This window comes from Camelina sativa, chromosome 12 (assembly GCF_030686135.1).
Source record: "Camelina sativa cultivar CO46 ecotype springtype chromosome 12, ASM3068613v1".
NCBI classification, from domain to species: Eukaryota; Viridiplantae; Streptophyta; class Magnoliopsida; order Brassicales; family Brassicaceae; genus Camelina; species Camelina sativa.
Genome location: NC_141891.1, coordinates 15,197,381 through 15,220,458, shown reverse-complemented (window position 1 = coordinate 15,220,458; position 23,078 = coordinate 15,197,381). Strand labels below are relative to the sequence as shown.

Sequence of the window (23,078 nt, the reverse complement as noted above, 5' to 3'; positions counted from 1 at the left end):
TTATTGACACAATATTTTTCTAGTTATATCATACTAAAGTTATATAGCATGTTAAAGGATGAAGGGATTTAGCAAAAATTCTAATCAAATATCAAAAGAAAACTCAATTAGATATACAGTTTTATATTTTTCCTTATTCTTTATCATTTTGTAGAAAAAGATTTGTAATTTTATCTAACAATAGACTAATCTGTTTATATACATATATATATATATATATAATATTTCTCTCTCTTTAACATTTTAAGTTCAACATTAATATCATATAATTTCTATAATCTGTAAATATGTAAATTTAATAAACTATTTTGAAACAAATTGCTAAAGAAAAGCTGCCAATTTTCAGTCAACGCATATAACAAGTTCAATATTAATGATTTTTTATCAACTCGTTTTTCAATCACTTTATCCGTAACAACTTCATTTGTAATCAATCCAAAGATGTTTGAGGAAAACATCTTAACTATGCTAACGTAGAAATTTCTAAGTGTTAAAATTGAATATCTGTGGTAATTTCAGTGGTAGAAAAATGAGTAAAACTACTATTTAATCTTTTTACACAAAAAAAAAAAAAAGAGGAATTCTTTTCTAGTTTATACTAGGTATTTGCACTAATCTCAAAAATCTAGTACAGTACTTAATTTACTCCATTTTCTGCATTTGGGGAGGTTAACATGATACTTCATTAAAGTATCTTTTCATCCTATACAAAAAAAGATGCAGTAGCAATCAAAAGTCCAAGAAAAGAAATCAAAAGAAAAAGGAACTTTAGAGTAAAAAGGGGGTCACTGAAAGAGATGCAAGAGAAGAGGCTTTATGTATGTATATATATCAATATATGTATTATATAAGACCCACCTTTATAAACTTAACCACCCAAAGAAAAGCCCAAGACTAAAAAATAAATATCTTTCTTTTTAAGTCTGCAAATTCCAGTTTCCATAGCAGAAACCTCATTTGGTCGTTATCTCAGAAAGCCTAAGAGTCTCTCTCATCAACCAAGAGAGCTTAAAAATCATTTCTTTAGCTCTGAGAAGCACAATGAGGTCTGAAGAAGCTTTAACCTCTTAGATTTGGTGAAGCAGCTCTGCTTGAGGAAAAGAACCGTTTGACGGCAAGTCCAGAAGAAGGAGGTCTTGATCGGAACTGCAATTACCTTCATAGCCAAACACTGCAGAGCCACCACCTTCTTGTGCAAACACAGAAGCCAAGCTTCTTGGGTTGAAGCATGAGACATTGTTCTCTGTCAAAACTTTGCTTTCATGGCTTACTTTCATCTTTATAACCCTTTTGGGGCTCCTCATTAGCCCCCTTGACTCTGTGACCAAAACAAGAAAATCAACAAACCACAAAGAATGATTGCAGAATCAACAAGACTGATTAAAATGTTCCTTAACACTGACCTGACTTTAATTGAGCTTGGTCTTCACATCGCCTCTTAATGGTTACAATATTCTTAGGTACATTTGGGTTTGAGCTTTTTGAAGTTGTAGTAACAGAATTCCCGGTCTCTTTTTCTCGTTCCTGCAGTCACATATCGGGTGAATCTTTAGCCAAAAGTTATTAATATGTCAGTGTTTCAATAAGAGTACGCCGAACCTTGAGGAGGTAATAGCTTTCCACCAAACGAGATTTGTTAAAATCAGTCAAAGCAAGCTTTTTAAAAGTCCTGATGTCTTCAGGTTTTGCCCCGGAGGAAGAAGACATATCAAAGACACCATCAGCAATGAGCTGCTGAAACAAAGAGAAGTTGTCCTTGAACTGAGCACTTTCGAACATCATTCCGAGGCTGCAAAGTAAAAAAATACGACATATTAGAAATTTTGCTCGGTTGGTTTTTGTTGTTCTTTAAAATGCAATGCAGTTTGAACCTATCAGGAAGGTTATGAGAGTCAATCTGAGGAAGCAATTTCATCAGTTTCTTTTGTTCTTCCTCTGTAAATTGTTTTATGAACTCATCAAAGTTGAAAACATCCTGCAATAAAGTTTATTGTTGTAATTAAGCATAGTCCCAGAGTCCTTTATTTTACTTCAACTTACTGAACAGACTTGGTGAGAGTTTCTTGGAAATTACCTTCAAGTCTATGCTACAAAGTGGTGAACTATGGCTCCCCAGGACATGCACTCTTTCAGCTTGAGACTTGGTTCTGCCAACAATCAAAAAGGATCCATTTTTCATCTTGCTTGACTAAATTGCGAGCTAATGTATAAAATATCTTGATGATTTGAATATTTTACCTCTTGAATTGTTCTTGCTTTATTGCTTGTCCACCATAGTATGAACCTCTCTCTGCTCCAATCTCAACACGCTTCACGGAATGTGAGTATGCTTCACTGATGGAAGATTTGTTCTCAATAGAAGAGAGCGAGCTGGCTTCAGACTCCTCTTCTCGAGCAAACGAGTGGGGATTCTTCATCAGAACACTCCCATGTCCAATCTCAACAGAGACCATTGACATTTCATTCTCAAAAAGAAGATCTTCCTCTGATGAAACTGAGAGACACGACGATTGCTGCTCTTGTAGAATATTGTAAAGGTCCTTTGTCAGCTTTTCAACAGAAGAGGACTTTGGACGGCCCACACACGTCCTCCTCTTACAAGGAACAGTTGTGTCCCACGCATTAGATTGAGATGGACCTGAAAGAAAAAAAAACAAAGTTCACATGGACACTAAGGAGCTGTTTTTTTCAAATCCCAAATTGACGCTAGAACCGAAGAACAAGGTAAGTAAGTAATCAAAACCTGTTAACTCACTCCCATCTGCACTGCTAAACTGTGCACAGCTCTCAGAGTTAGATACAGCAGAACCAGAACTCGATCTATTACTAGCATCCTCCTCAATCACAGCCTTCTTCAAACCATAATTGAAGTCCAAGGCAGGTCTTTTAATGATGATGTTGTTATCTTGAATTGCTTTCCGCTTGAGCATCTTTGTCTCTTTGTTCTTATAGTTTAAAGAAATGCTCTTCATTCTTTGAAACCTGTGATGATCATCACTCTCATGACCATCAGCACGAGAATGAAGAGGTGTATAGTTCACAAGTGTTCCTTTTGTTCTCCAACGCGATCCACAAGCATTGCACAATACCGGCTTCTCTGGTGGCCCATTTCGCCACAGAGGTGTGTCTGTTTGAAAGGAAGAAACAAAAGGTCACAAATTTGCAATTGGAGCTTTGAAATCAAGACAACACAAGAGTTCTTCATCAGACAACACTTGGAATGACACTTGTACTGCAAATTTTCAAACTCCAAATCAATCAAGAGAACAATGATCACAAATACCAAACATCCTGAAGTCTTTATCCATCAAAAAGAACAAAATTTAGATCTCAAGATCATCTCTTTGTTGTCTAATCCATTGATTCCAATCATACTGAGAACAACAACACAAGAGACTCCACACACACAGAGACAAATTAATGTTTTTTAAAGATCAAAACAACAAGAAACAAACCAAAAAGGAACATAATTCTCAAATGCTCATCCATATTCCGGACTCAATGAAGTCTTTGATGCAATAATTCAATGGTTATTACAATTTGTTACAGAAAAAGCTTATAAAAACATGTAATCCAAATCATTTTCCCAGAAAAAAGGGCATCTCACCCAGAGAACAAAAAAAAGTTGAATATATTCATACAAAGTTGTTCTCATCAATCAAACTGAAATTGGAGAGACACTCACTTGTAACTCCACAGTGGTAGCAAGGTCCTTGCTTTCCCATAATCTCTCTCTTTTGTTTTTTTTTTCAAAAATGAAAAGTTATTTTGAGAGCAAAGTTGCAGACTTTCAAGAAGAGATTTTTTTTTTTGTTTTGAAAGAAATTTAAGTTTATAAAATTTGTGTTTAATATTGAACTATAATTGGAATATACAAACCAGAAAGAAGTATTAGTAAACTATAAAGAACCCAGAAAACAAAAAGTTATGTTTTTTCTTCTTCTGCAAACTGTACCCAGAAAAAAAAATCATATGAGAAAAATTCAAGAATAAAATTTATATAAACTCCAAAAAAGTTTTAATGAAAATTGAAAAAATCAAAGCAAGAAAAAGAGAACAATTTCAAGAAGATAATTTTTGTTATCCTTTTGTTTTCTCTTTTTTTTTTTTTTTTTGGTTTGGGTTCCTTTAGAGCTATCAGTCTTAATATACAATCCAATAGAAAAGAGAAGAAGAGACTAATTGAGAGATGAGGAATCTAATAAATTGGCTTTGTGAAAAAAAAAAAAAAGGAGAAGAGAGAGAGAGAGACTCTGAGAGGGTTTAGAGCGAGAAACTGTTTTTGATTACATAAAAAATGGCCTCTTTTTTGTATTTTTATTTTTATTGTTTTTGTTCCTTTGCTTTCTTTTGCATTATTATTATGTAACAATGAAGTAATTGTTTCAGCTTCCTTTCATTTAAAAAAAAAAAAATCCACCTTTCAATTTCATTTTACAAAAATAAAAATGGCTTTTTTCGTCGACATAAAATGGCCACTTTCAATTTCATTTTGTTGTTTTTTTGTAAGTCTTTGTTATTTATGAAGTAAATGTTTCAGCTTCCCTTTCATAAACTTTGAGATTTCATTTCAGAAAAAGTTACATTAGTTAAGTTAAACAAGAAATGAGATCTATGAGATTTAATAATATGATGAATGAATGAATGAATGAAGGAAGGTTAATTATTAATATTTTTTGGGTAGGAGGAGGAATATTATTGCTTATTATGCCTTATGGTTCCCTTCCTCTTGTTGTTTGACTATAGACTTTTCTTTCTTTGTTTTTTCTATTGATATTTCCAACGAATATATAATAACGACAATTAACTATTTAATGACTATCATAAGAACAAAAATAATGAGGAAGAAAAGAAAAAGCAAATGGTAAGTAAAGCTATTTTTTACTCTCTAAATTTCTTAACTCCATGAAAAATATTATCTAATATACATACACTCTTTATCAATTATATTTTCATGTATATATATATAGATAAGTTTGATTAGCCTTTATTTTGTTTAGCTCCCTTTGTAAAACAGCTGCTAAATTGTCATATGTAATATAAGTATGTGCAAGAAAAATAATGTGACTACGAGGCTACATATTGAATATAGCATAACGAGAGGTAGATTTTCATGCCTTCTTTTGTCAACGTCTAGATAAAGAGTTTTAAGTGTTTTTGGCTTGTTCTTATTAGATGTGTGACGAATATGATGCTGGTTAAAAAAACTATTTTTAAGCTAAGTGGGATTTATTTTTAACAAGTAAGGACTAAAAATTATCGATACATTTTTATTTTTATTTTTATTTTTATTTTGTCACAGAAACAAAGTTAGAAAATAAGAGAAAGAAATGGTATGTAAAGTCACCGTCCACCATGACGATCATGGACACAACTCCTCTCTCCACCGTTTGATTTAGTAAAAGATAATATTCAAACCATTTGGGTCCTACTTTTTTTTTTTTTAATTATCTTTGGTGATTTGTGAATGTGATTAAGGAACTAATGCGAGACCAACAACACCATACATTTACATTATATTTATACGTGTGGATTCATTATAATATTCAGATTTCTTTTCTCATTTTAGTACTATGGTTATGTATTGAGTACTTTACTACTTTGTTTTTCTTTTTGGTTTCATAGATAGTTTGATGCACCAATAAAGAATACTTCAACATAAGAAAATAAATAAATAAACTAGATAGTGACCACGTTCTACCGTGTGGGAAAATATTTACATGAATTTAGATTTGTTTGTCATAAAATAATAAAAAAATTATTTATTTTATATATATTATAAAATTATACATTTAATTTACTTAATTTCATACTATGATTTCGACCCATAGTTGGTACTACTATTTTGGTTTGGATACAATATCAGATTTTTTAATTATAAATTTGGTAAAGTCTAAAAAAAAACCTAACAAAACATGTATTGACCTTTGATCTGGTATTACAAATTGATGTGATCGTGTTTAGAGATTTTAATATATCAAATTTACAATAGTGATTAATGTTAATATTAATACCATGCAGTTATTAGTATAACATGTTAGTATATATTAACTTTATATGTGAAAATTACAATTAGATTATGTATATGTATATTGTCAACATTCTAAACTTATTATTGTTCATATAGTGAATATTGTGTATACAAAATAAGTTTTAATCAATTAAATAGTTTATTATTGTTTCCAAAGATTTTTGAAACAATAAATAGAATCTGTTAAATACTTTCATTAAATAATTTTGAAAATATTGTTTTATTATTTTGTAAGCAAATATAAATTTTTCTTTTGTTAGTTATTAGATTAACTAAAATGCAATAGCATTTTTTATAATATGTCACATCAAAACCGGTTAAAGTTTTAACAACGTTGCTTAAATAATTATATAGAGATATTTTTAAAGTATAAGCAATGTTGTATCTTAGTTTTAAAATATATCTGTCATTATTAAACGATTTAAATATGCAAATATTTAATTACAGTTTTCTAAATAAAATTAAATCTTATAATTGTTTAAAGTAGTTTGTTATTGTTTCCTAAAATTTCTGAAACGAGAAATATAATTTTTTTAATAGTTTTATTAAATAATTTCGAAAATATTATTTTATTATTGTATAAACCAATATAAGATTTTTTTTGTTAGTATTAAATTAATTAAAATGTAATGGTATTTTTTTGTAATATGCCACTTGATATTAAGGTTAAACTTTAAACTTTAACAACATTGGTTAAATAAGTATATAGGGATAAACCAAAATAAAGTTAGATTGAGTTTTATTTGACTTTGAGAATTGAGATAACACATTATTTCAATTTCTTTAAATCTTAAACACAAGAAAAAAGAATAAGAGTGAAATTTTCTTTTGTGGAATATGTATCCCAATATGATTGGTAATGTTACGGGGCATTAGTTACGAAACATCGAAGAATAATGTGTGTCAGGGACCGAATTGGAGAGTAAGTCTTACCAAATTTTAAAATAAGAGTAACCAGAGAAATTCAGATGCCAATCACATCTCTGATCTAATTTTTTTTCTTTCTTTTATATAAAAACGATGGTAATGTAATAATGAAATGGTGTGAGAGGTGTAGGCAAAATGATGGAGGATGATCGAACGGCTGAGAGTTTGGAGTGCGATTAGATGTAAAAGACACACACACACAAAAAAAAAAAAAAAAAAGTCATGCCCCAGTCGTGCTTTACAATCTCACAAATTTTCATTTTCATACGCTAATAGCAACACAACTACTAGTCTACTACGGCAACAATGTCCATCAGCCTTATATAATTTAGTAATCACTTTTGCATCTTTAAAATTTAAGGTAGACAAAAGTGTGGTCACATTCTAGTATTCTACCTAATATCTTTATTTCCACTCAAAACTATTAAAAATATAGATCAGATTGTGTACCCAATTTAAACCATCCAAAATATAACATAAGCTCTGTCTGCCCCAACCCCCAAGACATTATTACATATAAATAGTTCTTGAAACATGTACACCTATCACTTTCTCCTAACTTGTCACTTTTGTTAAATTTTTGATATTAGACAGTAAAGGAAACAACCCAAAGTGAGAGAAGTCATTTACACAATATGGAGTTTAATGTATTTATATGATAGCGAGAAAACTAGTCAGGTGAAGTGGAAAGAGCGATTTGCTTTGATGATTTCAGTTTCAGTTTTTTCTTCTTTTCTTCATCTTCTTAAACTGCACCAAAGAAAGAAATTGAAGTGTGCTGTTATTTATATAGCCATTAATTAATTATAGATAACAATGAAACCCATCAACAATCTAAGAGAAGAACTTACCATGTTGAGGACGATAACTCGAACAAACAGAGAAGCTAAGTCAGTGAAAAAGGTAAAAGAATGTTGCACATAGTCCATATCACCACGGTGTGCTTTCTCGATTATTATCTGTGTGTCCACCACTATGTATCCCACAAAGAGAAAGAGTCCAAGGTATTGCTGCAAAATGAGAATGTAAGTTCATATATATACAAGCAACTTTTGTCTACAATGAACATACAATTCTCTCCTATTCCCTCTTGAAGTTTAAGTCTTTACCTCAAACATGAAGACAAATGCAGAGCCTCCAAATATCTTAGAGGCAATTTTTACTAACCAAAAGATGGACATGCAACAAGAAATTGAAGCTCCGAGGTAAAGATACTCTCTGCGCCTTGCCAACATTGCTGCAGCAGAGAAACACGCAAATACTACTGCTGTTCCCACAAATGCAGTGATCAGGACGCTGGTAAAAAGAAGGAAACACAAGCATTCAACACTGTGTCAGATCCTAGCTAGAAGCTTGTACCGAGGGTTTCTTTTTGAAGACATGAACAGAGAAATCACCTTGAATCAAAATTAATGACCACCTTGATCACGGTACCAACTGAAGCACCTTTAAGAAGGGAATATAGAAACAGAACTGAGCGCCGTTTTGCTGCATCAAAAGAAAACATTGGATAGAGTTTAGGAAGGAAACAAGATCGTAAGAGATTAGAGTTAGGGCTCATCGTCAAAGCAATAAGTGTTAAGAGATGAAACGAAACTCACATAATGGTGCATATGAAGGAGTGAAGCGCAACCAGAACATGGTTCCAGTGAATCCAAGAGTAGTGACTTGTCCACCGATATTATAGAGCATATGGAGGTAAGCTCCATACGCAGACACAAGAAGAGCACAGCATAACGTGAGATATACCTACACGACGATGAACATAGAATCAAGAAACGCCAAGAAACTAAATTCTCTTAAAGAACTGCGTTTCTTTTCACTAATAGATAACAACAATCAAAGAACACAACAACGAGAACCAAGAACAATACAAAATTGAAACGAGATCACGAAAGTCGAAACAAACTGTTGCATTGAAACGAACTGATTCAGCACGAATCTTCAATTCCAAGAAACAAACGCTTTGCGTGAAAGTTAACGAAGAAGTTACCCGCTTAAGATGACTCTGAACGGCCGGAGAGAAGTCATGGAAGTTCGTGAGAGATTCATAGCTCCAAATCCTACTATTTTGACTCTGAGAGTCCATTGTTGCTTTTGCTTGATTATGCTGCAGAGAAGAGAGTTTCGTATGCGAGACTTCCCATATTTTTATACTGTTCCAGTTTTTAACAAGTTTCCAAAACTACCCTCTGCAGAACACACCAAAATGGCGGGGTGGGTTTTTTCAATACAGTCGATTGTGTGAAGTGAAAAAAAAAACGCTACGTAGTTCCACATATCTCAGATAAAGAAACGACATACATGTTAACTCTTCTAAGATATCATGTCTCTTTCAGTGGCTTTATTAAAGAACCACTTATCTGAGAGTGTGAACTGACGAAACAAAGAAAACCATAACAATGGCGTTGAATCTGCAACAGCAACACCTGATGCTTTAAAATATCTATGCAGAGAGGAGACTGTTTGAAACATGTACACTTATCACTTTGTCCTTTTGCTTAAATCTGAACATTAGACAGTAGAGGAAACACCCAAATCCAGAAGTGAAGAGGAGACATACAAGAGTACACAAGTCATTTACAAATTGCAATCTAACGTTTGTTGTATTAGTCATCACGAAGACACTAGCAAGTCAAGAGTCATAGGGGAAAGTGGAAAGAGAGGATGGTTATTGGTTTGTTTAAACACTACACTCTGTTTTGGTGGTTTTAGCTTCTTCTTTTCTTCTTCTTCTCTTCTTCCTTATCTGCAGAGTTCTTCAACTGCACCAAAAAAAGGGAATAACTTGATGTGTTGTTATACTTATAGATAGGGAGTTCTATTAAAGATGACCATGGATTAAAGAGAGACACTTACCATGATGATGAGAATTCGAACAAACACAGCAACAAAATCAGTGAAAAGGGTCAGAGAATGTTTCACGTAGTCCATGTCACCAAGGTGTGCTTTCTCTATTATCTCCTGTGTGTCCACCACCATGTATCCCACAAAGATCAAGAGTCCAAAATATAGCTGCCAGTGATAGACGAAACACAAGTCAGTATTTTGATGAAGAACATACAAACAAAAACTGTACCCTTGTTGAGTATTAAAGACAGTTTACCTCAAACTTAAAGAAAGATGCAGAGCCTCCAAAGATCATAGAGGCAAATTGCAGCCACATAAGGATGGACAGACCAGAAGAAAGCATAGCTCCAAGGTAAAGGTACTCTCTACGCCTTGCCAACATTGCTGCAACCGAGAAACACACAAACGCCACTGCTGTTCCCACAAATGCAGTGATCAAGATGCTGGACACACAAACATCCAACAGTCAGCTCCACAGACATTAGATTTGCAATTGCTTAAGCGTACATGAAAAAAAAAGCATAATAAAAACAATTACCTTGGGTCAACATCAATGGCTAATTTGATCAAAGGACCTACTGAAGCACCTTGAAGAACAGCAGAGATGAACAAAAGGGAAAGCCTCTTTGCTGCATTAAAGCAAACAAAAATTAAAGAGTTTAAGGAAACAAGATTGTAAAACTTATAAGCTAGGACACATCTTCAAACAACAAGTGTAAAAATGATGAATGAAACCCACATGATTGCTGATACGGAGGAGTAGAAAGCAACCACATCATGCTTCCAAAGCATCCGAAAGTGGTAAGAAGCCCACCAATATTCCATAGCATATGGAGGTAAGCTCCAAATGCAGATGCAACCAGAGCACAGCATAACGTCAGATAAACCTACACATTAATTTCCACAAACGAAACATAGTATCAACAACACTGAGTACAACGAACCCTTCACTACATCAGTACCAACACAAAGGAACAAAAAAAAAAAAAAAAAATCCCAATTCGATTTTCACTTTCAAAGAACAAAGCGAATCTACAGAAACAAACAAATCATAGAAGATTGAAACAATCAGACTCTTAAAACACGAAACGATTCCAAATCAAGCGTATCACGAAATCACGATTCGAGGAACAACAACGACGAGAATCAATCGGATCTGAAGAACTAACTAACCCGCTTAAGATGATTCTGAACGGCCGGAGAGATCTGACGGAGGTTCTTAAGAGAATCATAGCTCCAACTCCTACGGTTCTGAGGGTCAAAGAAGGACGAGAACGACTCCATTGTTGCTTCTGCTTCGGAGAACTGAAAAATGCGATTCCCCCAAATCGAGACTTTCTATATATGTTTATAGAGAGGTCAAGAAGTCAATATTAATTTATCTAATTCTATCCACTGACTGTAATTTGACTATAATACCCCTCAACTGACGATTTCGAAACTACCCTTTGTCCACGTGACAATTCTTCAGAACACTCCAAAAAGGCTGGGATGGGCTTTTATTACGAGCCCATGAAAACAGTCACTTTCCTTGTTCGTTTCCATGTGTGCTAGTTAGAGATTGCAAAACAAAAAACGGTACGTAGTTTCCATTTCGGAGAAAGAAAACGACATACATGTTACTCTCTCTTCCAACGATGATAACACGGCTCTGCTTATTTAGAACCACTGGTTGAGAGGAACTGTGAAGGAAGGGAACGAATCATAAACAATGGCGTTGTTCTCCCCGTCCCCGCCGCGGTCTCTTCAATATCCAAATCTCATCCCCAAATTCTCATTCTCTCTCCTCTCCACTAACCGCTTCTCTCTCCTCTCCGTCACTCGAGCTTCTTCCTCCTCCTCCTCCTCCGACAGTGGAACACCCTCTCTTACCACCACCGCCGCGGTCGAGGCTACTGAACCCATAACAGTGATAGTCAAAGAGACTCCGCAACCAACAACACCTGCGGTTAAAAAGGAAGAAACCGCCACCGCTAAAAACGGCGCCGTCGAAGGTGAAGAAGAGATGAAGACGACGGAGAGTGTTGTCAAATTCCAAGATGCGAAGTGGATTAATGGAACTTGGGATCTGAAACAGTTCGAGAAAAATGGAAAAACAGATTGGGATGCTGTAATCGTTTCTGGTTAGTTTGATTTGATCCCTTCATGGTTTTAATTAATAATTTTGATGAAACGAAATTTGAAATTTATGGTTTTTTTTTGGAAGAGGCAAAGAGAAGAAAATGGTTAGAAGAGAATCCAGAAACAACGAGTAACGATGAACCAGTGCTTTTCGATACATCGATCATCCCATGGTGGGCTTGGATGAAGAGATACCATTTACCTGAAGCTGAGCTCCTTAATGGTTTTTTTTTTGTTTCTTTCCTCTCAAATCCCTTTTAAAGATCAATGAGATACACACAATATACTAACTCATAGATGTTTGGTGTTAGGTCGTGCTGCGATGATAGGATTCTTCATGGCTTACTTTGTGGATAGCCTTACGGGAGTAGGACTTGTTGATCAAATGGGGAACTTCTTCTGCAAAACACTCTTGTTTGTGTCTGTGGCTGGAGTTTTGTTCATTCGTAAGAATGAGGATGTTGATAAACTCAAGAGTTTGTTTGATGAGACGACTTTGTATGACAAACAGTGGCAAGCAGCTTGGAAAGATGATGATGGTGAGTCCTTGGGTTCAAAGAAGTGATCACAAAGGTTCCTGCTTTCTTTTTTTCTTTGAATGCTGTAATTAGGATATGATTCACTTACCAGATGTAATATGAAGAGATTTGTATTCCCGATTTGGAACTCGACTTAGATTTTCTGTAAAGAATCAGGCTTTGATTTCTCTGCCATTAGTTGTCCTATTTTAAGTTCGATTTGTCCGGCGGGGAAGAGTATGAGAACTTATCATCATCATTGGGTTCAAAAAAGTGAAGCAAAGTAGTGGTGTTATTAGTCAAACAAAAAGCTTAAGGAGATCTTGAAGTACTCGAAAACAGAGAACTATTGAATGCGGTGTTGCCGAGTGTATTCCCAGAGGGCGATGGCGCCGCTGACATGAACATTGAGGGACCTAACAACTCCAAGTTGTGGGATCTCGATACAAGCGTCCAGTATATGGATGATGTCCACAGGGATGCCTTCCTTTTCACGACCCAGCACCAAAACCTTACAACAGAGAGAACGAGGAACAAAAGTGAGTTTTGTTTAGTTTCTTATGGGAAAGCTACAAGTGAGAGCAAACAAAAAGCCTATGTTCGTTCTTGTGTTACCGTCTTCTTTGGGAATTGGTGTTTGTCTAGTGAAATGCTGTTTGCTGTCTGTTCCAGTCCCAAGATTGAGAAGCCTTCCCGTTTCTTCTTCTCCAAGAACAGTTTCAAACTGTTCACTGGGACTTCCATGATTGGAACCCATTTCTCAGCAGTCACACTGCAGAAAAGAGAAAAACTCTTGTAAACTCTCCCACCGTCCTTTGGTGATACAGTCATTACAGAGATGACTAGAAATTATAGCCATACCTGATCAGTTGGAACTGTTTGTCATGTATCATGTTTGCATCTGCAACAACTAGACCTGATGCTTTAAACACCTGCAAAAGATGCAGAGAGGGAATGTTACAGCTGAACTAGATACAAGACTCCTAACTTCCTTTTTTCTTCCTTAGATTGCAGAAATGGCAAGGAAATACACAAAGAAAGTGATAGCTATACCTCACATGTCCGCGCTAATCCAGCAAGATTAGGAATACGATCAACCAATGAAGCCACAAGGATCAAACTCTGTCGATCAGATTTTAGCCTTTCGACCTCCATGCTTCTAGATCGTAAGAGCTGACTAACGAGCTCATCTTCTTTTTCCATTTCTGTAAAGTTACCCGTGTTGGTACATAACCATGTTTACCAATCATAATATTGAGTGAGACAGCGATATAATTTTTGCATACCAAAGAGCCGCTTGTAAGTTTCCCCATCTCGGAGCACAGAAGTTGAGCTAGCATCTTGCTTCTCATGTTTCGATAGAGTGATCTTCCTCTGGAAGTCCAACGAAGATGGCTCCGAAAGCTTTTGTTCATCTGTATTGGACATGATCAACCGACGGTTGGGCTCTTCATTCATCTTGAAGCCTTCATTCTTAATGGTAACTACATCCTTTGCCATGGAAGCACGGAGACCTTCCCTTACATCCTGCAAGACTTGAAGATAAGATAGAGAGACAGAAACTGAAGAATGAAAAGATTCTTAAATATGTTTAATTGCTTACATTCAGAAAAGAGAGCACGTTATCCATGAGGCATGTTGGAACGCATTCAAACTCACTGTCCTGCACAACCACCACAAAATTATTTTAACGTAAAATGGCATTGAAATCCAAAAGCAGCTTTGTGCAATTCTAACAACCAAATGTCGAAGCATGAACAGGAACCACAAAAAATATTCTCAAATTTTAAATAATGTTTATAAATTTCAATTACGCCCATTGCTACAAGGAAAACTTGAAGACTGCATTGTTACCTCAACACGATTGACGAAAACACCTGCCGGAGTAGCAGATGTGCTGGGATCATAGGCATCCAGAAATCCTTCCATTGATGTTCGCAATCTAGACCAGGAGAAATAATTCACAAGTGAATTTGTGTAATAAACCAAAAAAATTTTGATGGCTTTGTTCACAAAAGATTGTTGCTATGACCAACATGAAAGAGTGTAATCTCACTGAGTATAACCACACACCTCGAACAATCAGGATTCTTGTCCAGGTAAGACTTCAAATTCTCAAAAGAAAGTTTCTCCAGGGATATTGTTTGAGAGGATGCCGACTCCACAGGGGGAAATAGTCTAAAGAGTACTCGATGCACTAATAACTGCAAAACCCCAAAAGAAAATGGAACAAGACTGATACTCAACTTATGCTAACACCTACCAAAAGGATTAAGAGATGGCATCTATATAAGACCAACCTGAGCGAAACCACGTAAGCTATGATGATGAGAAGTTAATAACGGTATTATTGGGGGAAGAAGTTCTCTCAGGTGTGTCTGTTGAGCTGTCTTTTCGGCATGAAGGATGATATTGGCTGCTACAAAGACATAGGACGATAGAGCTTGCTGCAGATATCAAGAGAACATCTATCAATATTTTGAACTGGAAACTCTTTCAAAATACTTTCATTTTACTTTAAACTTTTAAGTGTATTTTGCGTAATTTACCTGAGCTTTAGAGTCATAATTTTGTAATATTGGAACTAACTGCTCTTTAACCTGTGATACAACAACCAATTAATGGTTACTTTAGAAAAAAAAAATAGAAAACGTGTAACAACACAGCTCGTTAGGACAGGAAACTGTTTATAGTTTGATTACAAATTTGCTTTTGGAACACATAGAGTAGATACCTACCAATGCTGGAAATTTCAGGTATATGTTGATGGCAAATGTTTCCAGGTATTGTCGAACAGCAGGCAGGTTATTTCTCTGCAAGCAAACACAAAACACAAAAACTTATATTCAAGTCACTGACACTTGTCTAGTCATCAACGCAGCAATTGTTTCCTTTATTAGTTTCTGTCCGAATAATTTCTCATGCATAAAAATGTGCGGGCTGCATAGCTTTAGTCTGTTATTGTAAACTTACATGTAAGCATATGTGCACACTGTCCATAACTTGGAGAACAATGTCATTGCTGACAAATCGCGACATAATGCATATCATCTGCCAAGCACGTATTTTCCGTCTATGGATCTGTTACAGGAACCAGAAATTACAGTTGAAGTGGTTTGTCACATGAAATAATTTATCGTTCACCAAGTGTCCATCTAAAACTTAATGAAGGAACATAAAGGAAAGAAATGCAACACTTACTGCACTATACTTCTTGTAAAGCTCCTTTGACAAGTCTTTATCATGCACCTGCGCATATCATTGTATTTAGATTTTCAGCACATTGTCGGTCCTGCTAATTGTTTTATCAATATTTTGTGAAAACTAACAAACAATAAGTACCGCTGCATCAAGAAGCTCCAACAGAAACAATTTTCCAGCCACGAGAGCATCTTGACAGTCTTGATTTTGACTTTCTGGTTCAACTATATAGGCCAAATTAGCCAGCTTCTGAAACAGACCAGCAACAGAGACACGTGCATACAACTCCGTGTTGATGAAAAGCTGAGGAAAAGTACAGAACGTGTCACCTTTAAAAGTCAAATATTCTACCATATCTATCAATCCATCATCTGTTAAAGCTGAATCTTACTTCTGTCAGTTCAGGGTCTGGACTTTTGGCCAATAATGATACTTCAGTTCTTGCATCATTATTGTCAGATAATTCAGCTTCAAAATCTTCATCAAATGCAACTAAAATCATAAAAAAGCGGTAAGCAAATCAATATCACAAATTCATTGCAATAACAGCTTGAGAGAAAAAATTAAAGCCATTACAGACCAGAACCATAGAGAGTCAGGAGCCTCAATTCTTTAATATAGTACTTTATCGTCCTTGGGTACATGAGCCAGAGTCCTGTCAGGTGCAAGGCCGTAAGGCGAATTGTGCGTGGACTTTTCTGACCTTCCTCAAGTATTTTTTCAACGAACTGTGAAACAAGACATTGCATATAACAAACATTTTTTTCCTCTACGGTTCCCTCAATTAATTTAACTAAAAAGGGTTGATGCATACCCACTTCAGTGGACCATGTCCATCTTCAGCTATGTGCATGTCTTTATTACTAAACAAAGAAGAATGCAACACAGAAGACAAAAGCGCAGCAATAGGTGCAACCCTCCTTTTCTTGCAGCTGATATGCAATATCCAACATGATTTGACCAACTGCCACATCGTCTGCTTGCAAAGCATCACAAGAAATGAAATATACATTAATTCTTCATAAAGGATAAACACAACATTTCCATCCACTTTAGATGAAAAAGTCATTACAAAACCTGAGTATCCACACCCAAGAAACCATCCAAAGATGAGTTCCCAGACGCAAGTATCCCCAACGCGAGTCTGACAGATTTCAGCATAGGCAAAGCGGAACCCTCCCCTGCATTTTCAAGGCTGCCAAATCGTAAAGAGAATATAAGCATTATATCCTAGGAAAGGTCCAAAAGTCGACTCAAAAGTAGCAGAAAGAAATTAGGTTGTACTTGAAATCTACTAGAGTTAACACTGACGAAAAGAAAATCTTCTCTGATACTTATATGTGTCTTTAATATTTGTATCTTCTCAAAAGAATGAAAAAATGCCAAATCAACTGAAAAAATCTAAAGGTAACGACAACTAAGAGTATAAAAATGAAAAACCAAATTTATCAAACGTCTCACCTCTCTACAATATCCTGAAAAATGCTTTTAACAGTATCATCTGAGAAGAACGACTTTCTATCCCCTGGAATACGTCTGGCGTCAAGAATATGCATGAGTGATAACAGAGACTCCACACAAAGCCACTGAATCAAATATAAAAGGATCAGAGACTAAGAATTTTCCTTTGGACTAAAAGCAAAAGTCCACTCATAAGAAGATCTTGTAGTAATATCTATAACTCCACCGGTAAACGTCAAAGAATAAAATATGTATTACCTTCCAGCTTAGCAGAACTGCCCTCCTACTTCTTACTAGAAGTCCTGCTGTGAGAAGATGATTAATGTTATGGAGGAAAGCTGGAACCGAAACTTGTAACCAGAATTCACCATCTACCATGGATAACAATGTATTATCGTTTTCTAATAGGTTGAAAGCTCCAGCTGAGCACAAGGACACAAATGCATTCAATACTGCAGCTAGCGCCTCAAACGCTGCAAGATAGACCTCAGCTGCAGCCTGGTCATAAACATTTATAAGTTAATTAATGCAACGTGATTCCATAGGAAATATGAGAAAATTCAGAGCTTGGCAAATTCCATACATCTTACAAAATTCAGAGGCAGAGCATTACCTCAGAATTACAAATTTGAGATGATATGGTATGCTGGGTGAACTTCCAAAAGAAAGCCAACGCTAATTTGAGTTCAACACCACTAGTGACTTGGGCACAGTATGACGAGATCCACCCAATAGTTTTCACCAACGTTACCTGCTCATCACAAAGAACTGGCATGAAACTTGTTCAATGTCGTAGTCATGTTACTACAAGGAACTGAGCTTACGGAAATTTGTATGTTAGTAGTGCTAAAAATACAAGACAAAAAGAAATCATACAGCTTCTAGTACAGCTGTTGTAGAAGGACCAGATAGCCGGCGTTGACTTGGACCTCCTAGTTTTCCTATAACAGAACCAGACAGAACACCATTCTCCACAGTAGTGTGAGACCAAAATATCGAACAAGATGAATCAGCAAATGGAATCAGCTCCTTCTGTAAGCATCATAGGAAGCCAAGTTAGTGAAAGGACAATTATATCATTGTGTAACAAGAAAATTTAAAGTTGTTTTCCGTTTACCAGTATCGATAAGAGAACAATAGCAAACTTTTTCTTAATAATTGAAGCATCATCAACAATCTGCTTGCCAGTTTTCTCGACAGAGCCAATGCACGACATGCTTTTCACCGAAGAACTAAGCTCAGAAATTCCATCTTGCATGTTCTGGAGCTCCAAAAGCATACTAAGAATAAAGATTAAAAACTTCGTAGGTGCCCGTTCTAAATGGTACTTCTCTTGGAAAAAATTATGGCCGTTACTTTGCACAAACTGCAGAAATAGAGATGATTCTCAAATAATGGCCAAAAAAAACGAAAGAGATGATTCTCAATTTTGCAACGTGGTACTCCTAAAAGTATCCAGTATGGTAAATAACTACTAGATATTTTTCGTTGACAAAGTCAGGAACACAAACCATTATGATATCGGTGAGATGCTCTTCACTATTAATTATGAGGAAAAATACTCTTGCCCATCGTTTTGTTTGGGAATCCCATGCCTCCAAGTCATCATCATCAAAACTCTCACCATGATCACTGATAAATCCTTTAAGGTACACATAAAGGCTCGCCAGAAGACGATTACCATCAGAACATAAACTGTTGGAAGTCTTTCTGTTGCACCCCTGGAGCCATTCTAGCATCATTTTCCGCAATGAACCTGACATAGAAGTATGCACATGATGTTAGACGATAACCTTCAATTTCTTTCCATATGTCAATAGTCTTTGGCTCACCATCATGGTCAGTAAACTCCCGCGGAATTGCTGAAACAAACTGCAATAGTGTTCCGAGAGGAACTATACAAGGGTTCACCGCAGAGGCAGCAGTCTCTAACACTTTTTGATAGACTAGAAAATGAAAAGAAAAAAAAACACAATCGAAAGAATGAGTTCTAGTCTGTTTCAAATAATGAGGGAGCCACAAAATAATAATTCCACATACGTATGATTAAAATTAACAAGCTAACTGATTAGTGACCTCGGATACGGTATTTATGATTAAAATGCTGTCTGCTGCTCTCCGCAACAAACTTCAAGACATCCAGTATATGTGTCATATCATCTTGACTTAAATGTTCACAAGAAGGTTCATCGGCAGTCCGAGAGAATTTATTTTCGAGATGCCACATTTCCTTGTCCCCATATCCTCCAACCACATATGACGTAGAAACAATGCATTGTACGAGAGCCATAAATCCAGCTCTACCAAAAGACTGTTTCTTCGCAAGAGATGCCAGGTCGATCAAAAATCGAACCCGATTCCTATGAAACGAGTAGACAGTTCGATAAGCATAATGATAATTTTATGGTTTTATAATTCACAGCCCACACATGACCAATAACATATATACATGAAAGCAACGATAATAAAAGATGGATAAGTAACTTAAAGACACCCTACCTTGAGTTGAGGCAACTTGTGTACGCACACACATATTGAGCTGCACCTTCAATTGTTCTTGAGGTATAGATTCCTTTCAGCCCTGGGAGAGTAGAATAAGCAAGAAATAAGTCTAGTTATCACTTCAGAAAGATGGCATTGGGAATAAATTTCTGCAAGAAGCACCTACCAAAATCCTTGTGATGTATAGGATCATTCAAACCCTCTATGAAAGGCCCAAGTACGAAAGTCTGGGACATTGATTGTGTACATGTTTTATATCTTCTCCACTCGATACCTAGAAAAGACTCCATGACCGTGCACCTGACTACAATTTAGATAGATGAATTAGCAACAGAACTGATATGAGATGGACACTTTACTTTAAGTGATGCTCTATCCATGAGTAAAAGAGAAGTTTGGCCACAATGGAAACACTTCAGAATACTGATTTATGTGATGACCAAGTGTAAAAATTTGTTGAATTCTAATTACAATATCTGCAACAAGTAAACAGTACCTAGAGGGTTATCATGAAGAAAGCCCCTATTCCAAAGAACCTCTAACCAATTCAAAATATTAGTTTCTTCATCTGGAATTTCCATGTGACCATGATGAGAATTATTACAGTCGGATTTCAAGGATCCATCATATCTGAGAGATGACTTGATTAATAAATCAATCTGAAAGGTAAATTATAAAAAAAAAAACAATGAGCAGAGGAGAAAAGAATTAAGAGCAGAAAGTTTACACTACCAGAGAGATAAAAACCTGACCTGGTTACTCCATGCTGCCTCTACGAGGTGAGTGCCGTACTCTTCAAGCATCTCATACAGGAGCAGAAAAGCTTGCCACTCCTGCTGACTGGTCAACCCAGAGTCAACAGACCCATACAATTCTCCCACACCAAGCGACTTGGCTTCCTTTTCTGCCCACGTCTCCTTTCTTGTCAGGGACCGATGAACTGAATCCGCTTCGGCCTTCTTTTCAGAAGTGGTCTTACTCACTTCACTTATAGATAAAACCGATTTCAGTATATGCAATGACTGCTTCCTTACTAAGCTCTCATCCACAACCTGAAACGGAATGTGTTGTATTAATAGATGTTCCTATTATGAAAATTGGAGAATCTGTAAGAATAATGGGTATTTTTCCGTACCAAGCCTTTCTTGATTTCATCCCAAAACTCTTGTTCGGATCTGAAGTCAAATTCAACAGGGTCTTTTTCTGAAACAAAAATTTCAGTTTCATCTGTCCAAGAGCCAGTAGAAAGACACAAAGAGAGGACACTGTAAGCATCCCTTCTCTCCATTGACCCAACCGAGAACAGCTTCTTGCAGCATTCCCAAATTCTTTTTTTAAATCCATTCCTGGAGATTACAGCTCTAAAAATCATTAAAAAGATAAAAAGAAAAAGACTATCGTAAAAGCACATCATTTTTTTGGTTCTTAGCCTCACCTTGAAAGTATGTACATATTTCCTTGGCGTGAGATCTTCAAAGAGGACTGAGAAGAGAATGCTTTGAAAATAGCAGGAAGGAGGAAACTAACAGCACACGAACGATGTTCTACACTTTGTGACAAAAGACGTTCAGTCGTATTACACAAATCCCAAAGCATACCAGCTGCAAAACTTTCCACCTCTGGAACTGCTTCGTGACTTTGATTAGCAGCATTCAGTATCAAATTCAGAAGATGGCAAGACAGTGGAATCGGAAATGATCCAGACAAATTCGCAATGTAGTTTTCATCCATATTTACTGTATTCAAAGAATCACAAAGCATCAGCTCTCCCCACTTGATGAAATCTGATTCTTCATGTTGAAGCATTCCCATCGAAACACCAACTGATCTCATTAAAAAAGGCACCAAGCTCACTCCCAATGTATCCAGTGCACTAGTCTCAATCACTACATCAATGAACGATTGTACAATCTGATACAATAAAAATAAAAATAAAGTGACAAAATTTTATCAATAAGCTCAAGTAAATCTCAATTCCAAAATGATTATGACAGCAAAAGAAAAAAATTACCTCATTAAGCATATCCAAATCATATGCACGAACCATCTTCATGAGTGGAATAAACACTCTCCACACAAATAACTGCAACGCATTATGATTATCCGCTGCACCAAAACCTGCTTCAACCTCAACAAAACCCCTCAATTAAATCAAATTCCTCAACTCTAACAACACCATACATATCTGAAGATTAAAAAATTGGTAACTCACCAAAATTCTTAAGTAGATGACAAAGCCCAGACACCAATGAAGCAATGTGGTTGCAATCATCAGAATCAAACCTCTTATCCCCATTAACCGTATCCTATTTTTTTTTTTTTTAAACATGGAAGAAGAGTTTTCAAATCATGAACTGAACAACCAAAATCAAATCATAGTGACCCTGAAACAATTAAACCAATCAATCAAGTACCTCTAAACGAAAAGGCAACTCATTGATAAGTGATTCGAAAAGGGTCGAGGGAGATACACCTGTGGAGCTTAAAACACAGTCAAGAAACGCAGGAACAGCTGCTGGTGGAACTTGTTTGAAGCTCAATGACAGTGAAGTAATCACAGAGGAACCCATAATTGAAACTCGAATTTCGGCAAAAAATAATGGAATTAGATAAGGAAACGTAGACGAATTCGAAATTGGTACAGAGCCTTTGTTTCGAAGGATTCCTATGTTAAACCCTTTTGGCTCCCTTACTTTCAAATAATTTTCATGGCTAAGGACTGATAAACCCTAGTCGTCTAATTAGGGGAAAATAATAGAATTTGCAAACATGTCCCTATACTTTTCATATATTGCATAATAGCATTATTGATATGGGCTTTGAATTGATTCGACTTAGTGCTTTCCTTCTTGTTGGGCCGCAACCTTAAAATATTTAAAAAAATGGAATCCGGTGTAAGTTCGGGGGATTGAACCCGACGTGAATCGAACACGCAACCTTCTGATCTGGAGTCAGACGCGCTACCATTGCGCCACGGATCCGGATGCACTTATGCTGCGTTTGTATATATATAATTGTATATATAAATAAAATAATAATACTAATTGAGAACGCGTTATCAACACGAGACCACGAGTCACCAAACTGACCATGACAAAGAGTCAAGTCAAACCCGCATCAAAATAATTTATTTGGGTTTTTAAATGCTAATTTGCCGATTTGGCGAAATCTAAAAGAACCAAATCATGCCGACCACAAAAATTAAGCTAAATTATTTTGTTGTTGATGTATCGAAACGGTTAGGTAAACCGCTTTGTTATAGAAAATCAAAGAAAATGGTTAAAGTTAAAGGATGGAAAATACAATACATAAAAAAAAATGGTTGAGTATTGAGCTTTGATAGGTAACATTACATCGGTTGAATAAATATAAATTATAAATAACTGAAATTAATTTAGTTAAAAATAAAATAAAATATAAAATAGAAATTATTATCTAATTTATAATCTAAATATTAATATATTTAA

The 23,078-nt window shown here is 35.7% G+C and overlaps 5 protein-coding genes and 1 non-coding gene across 9 annotated transcripts; 1 reads left to right on the top strand and 5 right to left on the bottom strand.

Annotated features, from left to right (window-relative positions):
* Window positions 1–659: 659 nt before the first annotated feature.
* Window positions 660–4,339, bottom strand: LOC104731807 (GATA transcription factor 26). The gene is made up of 8 exons (XM_010451293.2): window positions 3,686–4,339; window positions 2,744–3,127; window positions 2,239–2,638; window positions 2,075–2,147; window positions 1,872–1,975; window positions 1,600–1,789; window positions 1,404–1,524; window positions 660–1,318 (listed from the first exon to the last, which is right to left on the bottom strand). Exons 1-8 carry the CDS (start codon window positions 3,723–3,725, stop codon window positions 1,068–1,070), a joined length of 1,563 nt encoding a protein of 520 aa, XP_010449595.2. The 5' UTR covers window positions 3,726–4,339; the 3' UTR covers window positions 660–1,067.
* Window positions 4,340–7,280: 2,941 nt separating this feature from the next.
* LOC104731805 (bax inhibitor 1) lies at window positions 7,281–9,172 on the bottom strand. Its single transcript, XM_010451291.3, has 6 exons — window positions 8,952–9,172; window positions 8,560–8,707; window positions 8,356–8,446; window positions 8,068–8,254; window positions 7,810–7,968; window positions 7,281–7,708 (listed from the first exon to the last, which is right to left on the bottom strand). The coding sequence occupies exons 1-6, from the start codon at window positions 9,045–9,047 to the stop codon at window positions 7,676–7,678; spliced, it is 714 nt and encodes a 237-aa protein (XP_010449593.1). The 5' UTR covers window positions 9,048–9,172; the 3' UTR covers window positions 7,281–7,675.
* Window positions 9,173–9,421: 249 nt separating this feature from the next.
* On the bottom strand, window positions 9,422–11,920 carry LOC104731806 (bax inhibitor 1). The gene is made up of 6 exons (XM_010451292.2): window positions 10,982–11,920; window positions 10,548–10,695; window positions 10,347–10,437; window positions 10,065–10,251; window positions 9,818–9,973; window positions 9,422–9,723 (listed from the first exon to the last, which is right to left on the bottom strand). Exons 1-6 carry the CDS (start codon window positions 11,090–11,092, stop codon window positions 9,670–9,672), a joined length of 747 nt encoding a protein of 248 aa, XP_010449594.1. The 5' UTR covers window positions 11,093–11,920; the 3' UTR covers window positions 9,422–9,669.
* Window positions 11,495–12,642, top strand: LOC104731803 (light-harvesting complex-like protein 3 isotype 1, chloroplastic). Its single transcript, XM_010451289.3, has 3 exons — window positions 11,495–11,931; window positions 12,015–12,152; window positions 12,241–12,642. The coding sequence occupies exons 1-3, from the start codon at window positions 11,520–11,522 to the stop codon at window positions 12,492–12,494; spliced, it is 804 nt and encodes a 267-aa protein (XP_010449591.2). The 5' UTR covers window positions 11,495–11,519; the 3' UTR covers window positions 12,495–12,642.
* A 43-nt stretch (window positions 12,643–12,685) lies between these two features.
* LOC104731804 (uncharacterized) lies at window positions 12,686–22,326 on the bottom strand. Of its 4 annotated transcripts, none has more exons than XM_010451290.3 (35): window positions 22,026–22,326; window positions 21,824–21,917; window positions 21,623–21,729; window positions 21,047–21,522; window positions 20,747–20,957; window positions 20,364–20,663; window positions 20,108–20,270; window positions 19,778–19,915; window positions 19,609–19,690; window positions 19,186–19,469; window positions 18,942–19,055; window positions 18,621–18,865; window positions 18,227–18,475; window positions 17,986–18,141; window positions 17,723–17,860; window positions 17,368–17,607; window positions 17,110–17,234; window positions 16,726–16,843; window positions 16,463–16,624; window positions 16,229–16,376; window positions 16,040–16,140; window positions 15,790–15,951; window positions 15,649–15,696; window positions 15,421–15,528; window positions 15,186–15,260; window positions 14,997–15,047; window positions 14,748–14,894; window positions 14,521–14,651; window positions 14,302–14,389; window positions 14,051–14,110; window positions 13,734–13,974; window positions 13,501–13,652; window positions 13,309–13,379; window positions 13,063–13,219; window positions 12,686–12,958 (listed from the first exon to the last, which is right to left on the bottom strand). In XM_010451290.3, exons 1-35 carry the CDS (start codon window positions 22,179–22,181, stop codon window positions 12,794–12,796), a joined length of 5,463 nt encoding a protein of 1,820 aa, XP_010449592.2. In that variant the 5' UTR covers window positions 22,182–22,326; the 3' UTR covers window positions 12,686–12,793. The 4 variants fall into 4 exon arrangements, with proteins under 4 accessions (XP_010449592.2, XP_087335079.1, XP_087335078.1 ...); XM_087478953.1 differs by having other exon boundaries at window positions 19,778–19,911; window positions 21,623–21,732; window positions 22,026–22,321; XM_087478952.1 differs by having other exon boundaries at window positions 21,623–21,732; window positions 22,026–22,319.
* Window positions 22,327–22,520: 194 nt separating this feature from the next.
* Window positions 22,521–22,592, bottom strand: TRNAW-CCA (transfer RNA tryptophan (anticodon CCA)). Its single transcript has one exon. It is a non-coding gene; the product is annotated as a tRNA-Trp (tRNA).
* Between the last annotated feature and the right edge of the window lie 486 nt (window positions 22,593–23,078).

Excerpts from the sequence above, each read along its gene's own strand:
- LOC104731803 (XM_010451289.3), top strand. The coding sequence starts at position 11,520 with ATGGCGTTGTTCTCCCCGTCCCCGCCGCGGTCTCTTCAATATCCAAAT. Across the intron at positions 11,932-12,014 it reads GGATGCTGTAATCGTTTCTG|AGGCAAAGAGAAGAAAATGG; the intron begins GTTAGTTTGATT and ends TTTTTTTGGAAG. Across the intron at positions 12,153-12,240 it reads TGAAGCTGAGCTCCTTAATG|GTCGTGCTGCGATGATAGGA; the intron begins GTTTTTTTTTTG and ends GTTTGGTGTTAG.
- LOC104731807 (XM_010451293.2), bottom strand. The coding sequence starts at position 3,725 with ATGGGAAAGCAAGGACCTTGCTACCACTGTGGAGTTACAA. Across the intron at positions 1,976-2,074 it reads TTTGTAGCATAGACTTGAAG|GATGTTTTCAACTTTGATGA; the intron begins GTAATTTCCAAG and ends ACTTTATTGCAG. Across the intron at positions 1,525-1,599 it reads AAAGCTATTACCTCCTCAAG|GAACGAGAAAAAGAGACCGG; the intron begins GTTCGGCGTACT and ends ATGTGACTGCAG.
- LOC104731804 (XM_087478952.1), bottom strand. The coding sequence starts at position 22,181 with ATGGGTTCCTCTGTGATTACTTCACTGTCATTGAGCTTCAAACAAGTT. Across the intron at positions 18,476-18,620 it reads ATCTCACCGATATCATAATG|TTTGTGCAAAGTAACGGCCA; the intron begins GTTTGTGTTCCT and ends CTATTTCTGCAG. Across the intron at positions 17,235-17,367 it reads CAGTTCTGCTAAGCTGGAAG|TGGCTTTGTGTGGAGTCTCT; the intron begins GTAATACATATT and ends TATTTGATTCAG.
- LOC104731806 (XM_010451292.2), bottom strand. The coding sequence starts at position 11,092 with ATGGAGTCGTTCTCGTCCTTCTTTGACCCTCAGAACCGTAGGAGTTGG. Across the intron at positions 10,252-10,346 it reads GCCATTGATGTTGACCCAAG|CATCTTGATCACTGCATTTG; the intron begins GTAATTGTTTTT and ends TTGTGTGTCCAG. Across the intron at positions 9,724-9,817 it reads TTCGAATTCTCATCATCATG|TTGAAGAACTCTGCAGATAA; the intron begins GTAAGTGTCTCT and ends TTTTTGGTGCAG.
- LOC104731805 (XM_010451291.3), bottom strand. The coding sequence starts at position 9,047 with ATGGACTCTCAGAGTCAAAATAGTAGGATTTGGAGCTATGAATCTCTC. Across the intron at positions 8,708-8,951 it reads TTCAGAGTCATCTTAAGCGG|GTATATCTCACGTTATGCTG; the intron begins GTAACTTCTTCG and ends ATCGTCGTGTAG. Across the intron at positions 8,255-8,355 it reads GTCATTAATTTTGATTCAAG|CGTCCTGATCACTGCATTTG; the intron begins GTGATTTCTCTG and ends TCTTTTTACCAG.